The sequence below is a fragment of the Solanum lycopersicum genome, chromosome 4, assembly GCF_036512215.1.
Source record: "Solanum lycopersicum chromosome 4, SLM_r2.1".
Lineage (NCBI taxonomy): Eukaryota > Viridiplantae > Streptophyta > Magnoliopsida > Solanales > Solanaceae > Solanum > Solanum lycopersicum.
In genome coordinates, this window is record NC_090803.1 from 66238129 (window position 1) to 66250380 (window position 12252).

The window sequence follows — 12252 nt, forward strand, 5'->3', positions numbered from 1 at the left end:
TTCATCTACTTATTGGCTCCAAAATACTTTGTCATCCATCTTTAGGTTCAAAATTGACCATTTTTTTTAATTATTTTAAAATTAAACTCTTTAAATATTTTTAAAAATATTTGGCGTTCAACTATTGATTATAATTATAATTTATAAATCAACCACTACTCACTCATTACTAATTAAACCTCACCCAATTAATAATCCAATTACAATATCAAAATCGTCATAAACACTACTAAAACACGATGAAACAATAGATTCCTGAAAATGACATTCAAAATTATTCGAGTCCGAATCGAAGCCCCAATTAAATTAGGTTGAGCCGCTTATTTAGGAGGACACTTTCTTTCAAAATTGAATTAGAAATTTATGATTAAAGGTAAAGAAATAATACATTCCGAATTAATTCATGCACTTTTTTTAAATATAATTTTGCAAATATTTATGATTTGTTTTAAAACTTTTAATATATTATTTTGAAAAAAAGCTACCGAAGTAACATCACATAATTGAGACGTAAGAATAATTAAAATGAACATGGTCAGACTTTTAAGTTTATCGGTGATTTTTATTTAGCCACTTGAATGTATGATAATTTACCTCTATAATTTTAAAAACACTCAATTGGCAATAACTTGCATTAATAATGTGACGGATTCATCAATTTAGAGAGATTTGATTAGTAATGGGGTGGGTAGTGGATTGATTTATAAACTATACTAATAAGTTAAATTATAACAAAAAGTTGAGCGTCACGTATTTTAAAAAATATTTAAATAGTTTAAATATAAAATCATTAAATAAATGGTCAATTTTAAACCAAAAGGTGGATGACAAGGGTATTTTAGACCCAATAGGTGGATGGGAAGGGTATTTTGGAGCCAATAGGTGAATGAAGTGTAATTTTATACTATTTCCAATACTTTAAGGGTATTTTAGGCCCTTTTCCGATGAATAAATAGTGAATGATAATAGAGTAAACTAATTTTAAACTCAGCCGGCGGAAGAGATCAAACAAAAAGGCATAATCAGTAATCATGCCCAGTAGGATTTAAGCATATTTATGATTAGTAATCCACTAATCACATTGGCCGTTCTAGTAGAGGTTGCCAAATCTATTAGCCCTTTTGGCTTCATTTCATTAAAGAATTTAATTAAAGAATCTGTTGAATAACATTATTATTATCCCTTCATTTCATTATCTGCTCTTATATTTGAGTATGTTGTTGTTGTAGCTTTTGGAGTGTAAAATTGAGTGAAGTAGGTTAAGATAAAAACAATTTTTTAATATTTTTCTGACAACATTAGCTTTGGAAATTGAGGCGTTGCTGTTGAATAATGCTCTAATAAGGTCAAGAATGATAATTAATTTAGCAGTTGAATCATCTGTTGTGTAAATGCTTTTTTTTGATTTGTCTCTTTTTGGCATCTTTATGTGTGACTTCTAGCTATAATAAAAAGAGCCATCATCTGATACAATTGCATTTGGCACTATATTTTCTTCTTTCAATGGTAGTTAAAGAAAGGTGGTACCTGGCCGAGACTTTTTTCTAACCTCCAAAGAGTTATTTTGTTGTAGATACTGTCCAGAAGTATATATTGGTGAGAACTGTCATTTGATACAAACTTGTCATAGTTACCAGCTGCGTGCTAAAAAATCAGGCTCATGAGTGGATTAGAGGAAGCTTGAACGATATTCTAGTTCCAGTAGAGGCATTTCATTTGCGAACTATGTTTCAGAATATAATCAATCACCAAGAAAGATTTGATTATGATCGCATCCCAGCAGTTGTGGAACTGTGCTTGCAGGCAGGGCTATTCCAAGTGAAGAAATTGTATGCCCTCAAGTGTTCCTTTTCAAGCTGACTCTTTGTCTGACGATGATTTGATGTTGTTGGGAAGAGAAACCTTGAAGGCATGAGAAGCACTTTGATCTGGAGTTCAGAGGTCTGCAAACATTGCTCAGAAGTTCATATAGGACCTTCTGGACATAAGGCTCGTCTTTGTGGTGTATTTAAGTTTGAATGTTGGCGAGGAAGTCACTTTTGGAAGAAAGTAGAAGTGGATCATTTGGTTCCTTCAAAAACAGTATTGCTCAAACAAATCCATGAAGTCTCATGCCAAACAGCAAGGGACAATATTAGTTTCTCACAGGATACCACAACCCAGGGTTGAAGCTGCATCACAAACTCTACATGCCTAAACACCATAACTAAATAATAGTCATCTAGGACTAAGACCTTCATTTCTCATTTCTTAGATGAAGTTCTGGTATCATATTAAGCAAAAAAGGACCTTCCCCAATTAACAAGAGTAGTTCTATTAGCAACGACATCGTGACTCTATCAGCTGGGAAACCTCTCTGGATGATTTCCTTCAAAAGGGTCATTGCTTCATTAGTTTTATTACTCTTGAGAAGTCCATTCACTATAAGATTGGAAGTGGCATTGTCCGGCGAACACCTATTGTCCTCCATTTTTCTTAGCAACTCTTTGGCTTCGTCTACTAAACCTTCAATACAAAGTCCATTTACTGTTACATTGTATCTTATAACATCAGGATGCAACCCTACGGAATAAAGCTTATCAAAAATCGAACGAGCTTTATCAAGCTTTTGAATTTTAAAAAATCCATCATTGCCTCTATTATAGATCAAAATATAAGCATCTTCTTTTTGTTTTTCCCACCTATGAAAGAGGGACATTGCTCTTTCTACATGACCATTTTTTAAATAACCATGAAGCATAATGCCACAAGTGTAAATGTCAGGACTATGACCTGCATTTTGCATCTCAGTAAATAAATTTTCAGAACACTCAACTCTACCAACTTCAAAAAGGCCTTGCAAGATAGTAGAATACGTAACAATGTCAGGTTTCAACCCCTTTTGCGAGAGTTCACAATATAAATGCATGGCCTCGTCTAGTTTCTTTTGCTTGCAATATCCATTGACTAATATATTGTAACTAAAGATGTCACACTTGACACCAATATCAGTCATAGAGCCTAAAACTCTCCTTGCTACATCTATTTCACCGCGCAAACAATACCCTTCCATTATAGCGTTAAAGGTAACCACATCAGGATGTTCACCTTTTTGGATCATTACATTTAACACTTCCACAGCATCTTCGACCATACCTTTTTTACAAAATGCATCTACCAACATGCTAAAAGTGTGTACATTCGGGAAAATATTAAGATGCGTCATCTCATCCAAAAGCAGCCTAACTTCTTCCCACTGATCAAACTTACAGAAACCATCAACCAGTGAACTATACGTATGTACATTCGGAGTAATCCCTTTTCGCTTCATCTCATTGAAAAGATTGAAAGCAGCACCTACCATTTGGTCTTTACAAAGTGCATCTACAACAATACTATACACAACTGTGTTAGGTTTGGCATCCCCTTGCTCCATTATCCTCAACAAACTAAGAGCTGTTTGAGTATGCCCTTGTTTACAAAGCCCATTCATGACTGTACCAAACATAACTTCATCCATCTTACAAATTTTCTCTTTCACCAGCTTCCTAAACAACCACATAGCATCCTGAATCTTATTTTGTTCAAAAAGTCCTCTCATAAGAGTACTGAAAGTAACCACATTAAACTGAACACCACTCTTGAAAAAAACACCCAATATCGAAAAACCATTTTCAGCACAACCCAGCAAGCAAAAAGAATTAATCACAATAGTCAAGATATAATCATCAAAGGGAATCCCTAACTTCCTCATCTCTCCGAAAAACGAAATAACAACAGAATATTCTTTCATATTAATCACCACTCTTAACAATTTTGCTAACTCTACAACAGAAGGAACTGGTTCTTTACGGACCAATTGATGAAAAACACAAACGGCGTCGTTTAAACTATTCACATCTCTGAATTCCCTAAAAATTACAACTTTACGCTTCTTAGAAACCGATGGCTTTTTGCGAAACGAAGGATATTTAGAGGGAACAGAAGAGCAAGAATGAAATATAGATACATGGCCATGCGATAAAGGAAACAGTTGGATTAAAGGGAAGAAGTTACCTCTGTTACATAGAGATTTTCTCCATGAATGAAAGAGCATGGCTGCTCTGTTTTCTCTTAGGTTAAAAGTAGCTCAAATTACAGAACACGTTATTTTTGGGATTGGGCTTTGCCCGAGAAGGTGTATAGTTTTCATTTTCAAGTTCATTTGAGGGTGTGCTGGAGTGTTGCTGCAAAAGAGTTAGGGCTAGTTGGAGAAGACGACTCACTTGGTGGGGGTGGGGTGGGGTTCTTTTTATTGCTTTTAAAAATTATTTTTGATTCAAATAACAAATATTATAGTTAATTTAATTATTTTATACGTTATTCGCGAATGTAAAATACAAAAGAGGCATTTGATGTTCTTGGTTACTAATAACTTTAAAGGATTATCTTTGAATCTACCTAAGGTTATATTTTTCTCATTGAATTGACAGAGTAATTTTAAGAGTATCTGTAAAAAACAAATTACAACAGTAATATATTCTATATTTCCTTACAAATAAGGTGTGAAAAAAGTGAAATATTTAGGGATCGTGACTTTATTCACAAACATATAGATATTCTTTTAATATTATTAAGATATAAATATTATTTTTTAAAAACATTTCACATGTGATAATAGAAAGTTTTCAAAAACTTAACAAATGGGCTTTAGTCAAAGTTAATGGATCACCTTAACAATCTTCATGTTAAAAGCCTGGTATGCAATCCTCCTACGTAAAGCCCATTGTTCATGTAGATATTTCACGATAAGAATGATGAGATAGATGTATGATTTTATGAAAAGAGATATAGGGACAAACCTATTTAGGATAATATGGAGTAATTTTTAGGTCGGATTAAATGAAAAAAGTGAGATAAAAATGATTCGAATATGATACAAATGAAACACAATTACAAAGGTTTGAGGTGTTGAATGTAACATAAGGAAAGGTGGAGATACCTCGAAAAATAAATTATGAAAAGGTGATTAGATAACAACATATAATTTAGCTTACTAAAGATGTAATTCAAATTAGAAAAATGCAACGAGTAAAAGGTTCGTAGATAGCTAGGGAATCACCAACATGAGTTGTAGTGTAGTGGTGTGATTGTTTCACCCTTCATTGGAGGTCTTGGATTCGAGTTTTAGCTTTGGAAAAAATCATGTTGGAAGCATCACCCTCGAATGGGCCCTGCATGCGAGATCTAGATTTAGTTTATGTAGGCTTCGAACACCGGGCGGAAATAAAAAAAAAATTGCTATTATTTTATGCGTAGCACGGCATTCGTTCTTTTCAATTGTCATAATTAAATTTTGACAAAATTTTTAAGATGTATCTTTCATTATATTATAGTTTGTAATATTTTTTCTATAGTTTTTGAATATGAAAATTTTTATATTTATAATATTCAGATTTAATATAAAATAATTTAACTTTAAAAATTAATCGAATTAACTCTCGAAAAATGAAAACTAATTACTAAAAATAAACGAAGAGTAGGAGAGAGTAGTATTTATTGTTTGTCTCTTACTATTTGGTTGTCATATTTACTTGTTATTTTATTTTGATAATATTTCTTTGGAACTAAGGATTTATCAATTATCAAAGAGACAAAAATAAAATGGTATATATCTTCCTTTCATAAAACACCCCATTTTATAAAAGCACTTTGGATATATGTTATTCATGTGGTATACTATACATAAGTATAATTCGATTTAAATATGCAAATGTGCAAAAACTTTTGAAATTTTGTATTAGCTGGAATGTCACTAATTAGTCATTGTTATTCATCTATATCACTGAACAGTCGATGTCACTGCAGGTGGGCACAGTCAAGAGTGTGCATCATTTAATGTTATGCTCATCCTTCCAATCCAAATTAAAATTGAGAAAGACATAATTAATGTTCTAACAAAATATTTTTGGATCAAATTATTAACGATAATAGTATCTTTTGACCAAACTTATCTATTCAATTCAAATTATTTAAAAATAGTTTTCACTCTTTTCCATTTTCAGAACCTGTTGAAATAACAATGAGAAAATTATAAAAATAACAAACATAATAGACATATTAAGACTCTATAGCTATAGTTTTGATAATTGCACTCCATATCTATAGTTCCATTTGCAATGGAGGCTATGGTTGGTATACTTCTTCCTATGTATGTATATTTCGTTTGCGAATATATTGTTGAAGAAGAAGGAAGCTGACGATTGGAACATGATTAACGTGTCTGCAACAAGTGTTGATGAAGAAGGAAGTTGAGGATTGGAACATAGACTGCCTGCAATCCTAGTGCAACTCTAATTCTTCAGCAATGTTGTAAACTCGTCAGTCAGCTTCGTTGAACTGTTCACTTGACATGTTTCAATGGTCAGCTTCCTTCTTCATCAACACTTGGTGCAGACACATCAGTCGGTTTCGTTGGACATGTTCAAATCGTCACCTTCCTTCTTCTTCAACATATACAAATATGATACGTATATATAAATTTTGTATTTATACATAATTTTTCAGAATTTCGTTTGTATATTTTAATTTTCCTAATAAATTATGAGTTTGTCATTTTACATTAATTTCCAACGTGGCCCAACAGTCAACTACTACAGTAGTCTAAAAAAGCTTTTAATTAAATTTAAGTTGAAGATTTCACTTGGGGGGTTGGTGGGGGGTGGGGGTGGGGGGAGCCCCTACTGACCGACCGGCATGATCGTCTCTGTTAAGAAATGTTATGGTACTTACATTATAAATGGCAATGTCTGTTGCCTATTCCCCACATTTCCATTTTTCTGATTCTCCAATGTCTACTCCTCCCATTAGGCTTAGCTGTTTGGAGGTACATTGTTGGAAGAAGGCATGTGATCAAGTAGGGTCGTTTGATTGCTCGTTAGAATAAATATATACGTCATTCTACGTTAGCAATATCTATTGGAAATATTGTATGAATTAAGTTGATCGACTTTGTTGATGAAATCAAAAATTGTTTTTGATAATATTATGTTATTTGGAAAATAGACAAAAAAGAATCAAATATATGTTAGATTTTATGTGAGATTATGTTTTCTACTTTTTATAATCAAATAACATAAAATGTTATGCTAGTTTTAGGCTATTAACATAAAAAATCTTTCTTTCATTATTTAAATTTTATGCCAAATGAAATCAAATGAAATGATGAATAACAACATACTAAATGTCAAAGTCAAATAATAGTAAATATAAATTTTAACTAATGGAGTACTAGTTATCCAAAAATAATATTTTATTTTATTTTAATTTTCTACTTGGTGAGACACCTACGAATTTCATGTCACAAAGGAAAAAGGACCTAAAGAAACATTGCATCTAATGTTGTCCTTGAATAAGTGTTCCCAACATCATCAATTCACACTAGACTTTTCTTACTACTAATGGAGATGAAATTGTGAACATTCAAAGGAAGACAAAAAGAATGGATAAAGAAAGTAGGTGGAAAATTAAAGGAATTTTCCCAAGTGAGAAATATCTACATTGTGAACTTAGTTATTCTCTCACATAATAATTACTACATAATAATTTAGAAACCTAGCTAATAGCTACTAGATCCATCTACTATACTCTCCTAATTAAACTAAAATCTCATAATGATGTTTGGTTGAGAGACCAAAAGGGTGCAATATCAAGATTATGAACATAACTTAGCTATCCCTATCAACTATTGCATATGTATAAAATATCAAACAAAAAACTGAACTCCAATTCAAAAACTTTGAGGGGGATGTGAATAGAGAGCTTCACTGACAGGCGGGTTACACGTTCCATTGTGTCGAGATGTGAAATGCAGGTAGGTGGTGATGAGCGTGCGCGCAAGCCCTTGTACAGGCGTTGCATTAATTCAACTAAACTCTAGCTAGAGCATAGCAGGTTTTCTATCAGAAGGGTCATCCCAAGGCTCCGCTACAACACCAAATCCATCTTCCATTGAGCTTAAAAACGCTGAAAATCCGTTCGATGGAGTTCCACTTGCACCATTTCCTAAACCAAGAAAATCAAGAGTTGGAGGTTTGCTTCCGAACATCATAGATGTCTGATGAGATATGGATGGACCCATCATCAAGTCAGTAAATCCTGAATGACCATGAAGTTGTTTCCCGAGCCCGGGTACCTCTGCATTAATATTGCTCTCCAGCTTCACATGGCCAAGAGCATTAGTCCTCCTTGCTAGTGAATTCTCCTCCGGTGTAGAAGTACTCGGTGACATTGCCAATCCAAGGCCACGGAGAAACGAGTTGTTTGAAGTTGTTGACCCCATTTGGGCTGCTTTTTGAAGTAATGCAGTTGCAGATAATGCTGGCTGCATTGTTGCTGAACCATAATGCTGGCCGTGGCCGTGGCCGTGGCCACCAGTGTGTTCTTGGAATAAACTTGCCCTATTATTAGACAAGTAAAGAGAAGATGACAATGAGAGCGATATGGGCTCTACAGCCATCACTTGCTCGGTCTCAATAGCACGTAGAATATCTGAGTAAGACGAGTTCACATGCTGAGCTGATGACGACGATGGAAACACACTAGCAAACACCTTGCTACTACTAGGACCACTAGCAGCAGCAGTGGAAATTGTGATGACAGGGGTGGTAGAAACAGGTGTAGTTGTACCTTGTGCTTGTTGTATTTGTACTCCACCTTGATTTTGATATTCTACAGGCAACTCTGTCACAATACAAAAAAATGAACAGAAGAGAAAAAAAAGGAAGTTTTATTTATAATTCAATTCAATTGAATCAAGAAAAAGATGCAATCTTTAAACAAAAATGGAATAAACTTTTGTAACTTCTGAATCCACAATCCAATATGCATCACACTTTAACCAGAGACCTTTCACATTATAAAGCATAAGCAATCATGATATCTCTTTTTAAATCCTTTTTCGATATTTGAGCACGTACTAACATTATTTTTTAAAAAAATTAATTACACAATTTTACTATTATTCATCTCTTCCCCCGTGGTCAAAACTATATATTAAATGAATAGTAATAAATAAATGGTGAAAATCACACAAGAAGACGAAGGTTCAGAAAAAAAACAAAGAACACTAATAGACAAATCCAAAAAAATATATTATTTTTTTCTATATAAAAAAAAGAACATCACATGAAAAATCACACCCTGAAGAATCCAAATTTCCATTCAAACGAGAGAAGCGTTTTCGTAGACATACTCGTTGGCTTTTACGATGTTGACAAATTGCACATTATGCATGTGCAATACCCGAGCACGATTTTCTACGCGAGATAAGAATAATAATCTCAAAATAAAATTTGTTTATTGTTATTGTGATTCGAATGATTTGAAATTTTGAATATAGAATATCATTGTTTATCTCATTTTGCGTTTCGAAAAATCCCAAAAGGACGTAGAATTAGCTTTATTTTTATTTTTAAATTATTTTTTTTACCTGAACTTTGAATGGACAGAACTGGAGAAAGAACGCTAGTTGATGGAGTTAAAGGTTGTGGTGGTGGACTAGATGAAGACGACACCGTTTTGTTAATAGCTTCATCAACCTTCAAATCACCTTCAGCATTTGTATCCTCCATTAATGGTTGATGAGATCTTGCACTTTCTTGAGCTAATGCATCACAAAATGCTCTATGAGTTATGAAGCTATCCCTCCTACACCATATAAAAAAATAATAATAATTAGTTCTCGATCGAATGATTAAAATTATTTATTATTTTATCACAACTACTAAACGTTACAGTACCTGGAAAATAAAGTTCCACAATCACAACGATACTCTCTAGTACCACAAGTTTTCATATGTGCTTTCCAATCGGAATGAACAGCGTATTTTTTGGTGCAACGTTCACATTTAAACTTCTTCTCACCATGTTTTCTGCAGAAATGCTTCTTAATTCCAGTGAGATCGCCTAAAGCTCTAGAAGGATCATGATGAACGCATGACGATTCTGGACAAACGTAAACACGTTTTTTCACTTCATTACTCGTTCGTTGCCGTAGTTTCCATGGCAAGTTGTGTCCTCTCCGATGAAGCTGTAAATTCTGATCTCTTTGAAAACCTTTGTTACAAATCTCACAAACAAATCGGTTCGTCGCCATTAGAGTTCTCGGCGATAGAGCTATCACTTCTGCTTCTGGATCTACAAATAATAATAACCATTTTCACCTTCAGCAAAACAGAAATCGACAAAAAAAAAAAAATCGTACAAACTGAAAGATAAAACCTTACCAGGATTTCCAGGAAGATTCCTTTTCCTCTTTACTGGAAAATTTTGTTGTATAATTGATTCTTCAGCTGATTTTTCAATCTCTGCCATATTTATAGCTTAGAAAACTTCAGATTTTTACATATGTTTTTCAGCTAATACTTTGTTTTCTCCCCTTTCAGCCTCTTTACAGTTTACACCATAAAATCAATAAACGATTCCCAAAACTAGGAAAAATTCTACACTTATTTTTGGGAATTGTTGTGTTCCCTAAAGAAGAAACTTCTTTTTTATTTCTTGAAGAAGAGAAAAAAATGGGAAGAAGAGCTTTAATGTTCATACATGGCGGCGGTTTTGTTTTTTTGGATTAGAACACACAGAGTTTGAAAGAGAAGAGACTATTTTTGAAAGCTGTCATAATAGAGATATGTAAAGTGTAAAATCATTTTCAAGTGTTTGTAGAGTTTTTTTTTAAAAAAAATAAAAAATTAGCGGCGAGAGTAATTAACCATTGTATAGAGTTAAAAAGTGTTAAACCATGGTTAAAAATGTAAGGGAAGTAATCATATCGATCGGTTCGGATGGATTTTGAAATTTGTTAGTTTAATTTATAAGTTATTATCCGTCGTAGACATGATAAACTATTATAAAACCATTTAGATATTGATTTTTTATCATAACTAACAAAGTATTATATTTGATTAAAAAAATATTGAAAATCACTTTTAAAATCATGCACATGAGTTGGCAACTTGCATATTGTTAAATAATCGAGAAATTTAGACAAAAATAAAAATATAAGACTATACTTTAAGCCAAAGAATTTATAAATCATAATACAAAATAGTATAAATATAATTATAATTATAATATAATTTACTATCGACCTATCATCATACCCGTTAAAAAAAACTTTAAATCATTAAGAATCAAACGACTCAACAAAAAATAAAAATGCAAAACCATTACCATATCTCCTGAGTCATAACCTATTCGATAAATCAATAACTTTCATTCAAATTTAAATTTTTAAATCAAAATTGATTCGATTTTAAAGGTTTCGATTTTAGCTGCTTCTTTTGCAAGGCCTAGTAAGCTTATGCGATATATCCAATGGTCCACGTGGCATAATTTAATTCATTATGAGACACCTGTCGGAGGAACTCGGACTAATCAGTTCCTTGGTTCAGTAATTTGTCGCTTAGTATATTTTCTAAGTTTACTCCTTTCAAAATTTACGTGGAGTGTTTATTAATCAAAAGATAATAAGTTTAGAAAACTACAATAAGGATGTTTGAGATAAATATATAAATATTTAGGAAAAATATAATAATGAATAACATGAGGATTTAAAGAGGATTAAACTAAAGAGGTGCACAATAATTTTAGTTGAAAAATGTGAGAAATTGGAATTACAAGAGGTAATTACGAGCCATTGATAAATTCGTCTCCAAAAATTAGAGAGTTTATTATCCTTTACTAATTTTAATTAATTACGTATTGATTAACTAATCATCTAGTCATTAAACTAATCATCCAATGTAATTCACCTAATCACATCAAATTCAATTACAATCAATTCATTATTTGAGACCATCCTCAAACTGACTTTTACCAGGTAGAGATGGATTTACATCCATCGATTACTAGCTAATCCAAAAAGTGAATGTATTATTCATTTAATTTATCTCAATTTATGTGTCATTTTTTATTTTTTGAAAATTAAATAGTTTAAATTTTTTAAAAACTTATATATGAAATTTATAATATTTTTGAAATATATATATATATATATAGTTGATAGTTCAAAATAATTAAAAAATATATTTAAAAAGATCAAAAATAAAATTATTTGAATCTCAAAATTCAAAAATTAACAAATAAATTGGGAGTGGTGAGTATATTACATTATGAGGCTATGATTAGGACGTGGTTTTAGGATTAATTACATGAATGCCACTAGAACAACGGCCACCGTGAAAATGGATAAGGACGGTGGACTTAAGGACAAATCCACACGCGGTTGTCGGT

General features: G+C 32.3%; 2 protein-coding genes across 2 annotated transcripts; both read right to left on the minus strand.

The window, feature by feature from the left end:
- Positions 1–2236: 2236 nt before the first annotated feature.
- On the minus strand, positions 2237–4075 carry LOC101266330 (putative pentatricopeptide repeat-containing protein At1g12700, mitochondrial). Its single transcript, XM_004238548.5, has one exon. The coding sequence runs from the start codon at positions 4073–4075 to the stop codon at positions 2237–2239; it is 1839 nt and encodes a 612-aa protein (XP_004238596.2).
- Positions 4076–7460: 3385 nt separating this feature from the next.
- LOC101254481 (zinc finger protein GAI-ASSOCIATED FACTOR 1) lies at positions 7461–10804 on the minus strand. The gene is made up of 4 exons (XM_004238193.5): positions 10245–10804; positions 9759–10155; positions 9449–9666; positions 7461–8700 (listed from the first exon to the last, which is right to left on the minus strand). The coding sequence occupies exons 1-4, from the start codon at positions 10330–10332 to the stop codon at positions 7898–7900; spliced, it is 1506 nt and encodes a 501-aa protein (XP_004238241.2). The 5' UTR covers positions 10333–10804; the 3' UTR covers positions 7461–7897.
- Positions 10805–12252: the final 1448 nt, after the last annotated feature.

Excerpts from the sequence above, each read along its gene's own strand:
- LOC101266330 (XM_004238548.5), bottom strand. The coding sequence starts at position 4,075 with ATGCTCTTTCATTCATGGAGAAAATCTCTATGTAACAGAGGTAACTTC.
- LOC101254481 (XM_004238193.5), bottom strand. The coding sequence starts at position 10,332 with ATGGCAGAGATTGAAAAATCAGCTGAAGAATCAATTATACAACAAAAT. Across the intron at positions 10,156-10,244 it reads GAATCTTCCTGGAAATCCTG|ATCCAGAAGCAGAAGTGATA; the intron begins GTAAGGTTTTAT and ends TATTATTTGTAG. Across the intron at positions 9,667-9,758 it reads TGTGGAACTTTATTTTCCAG|GAGGGATAGCTTCATAACTC; the intron begins GTACTGTAACGT and ends TATATGGTGTAG.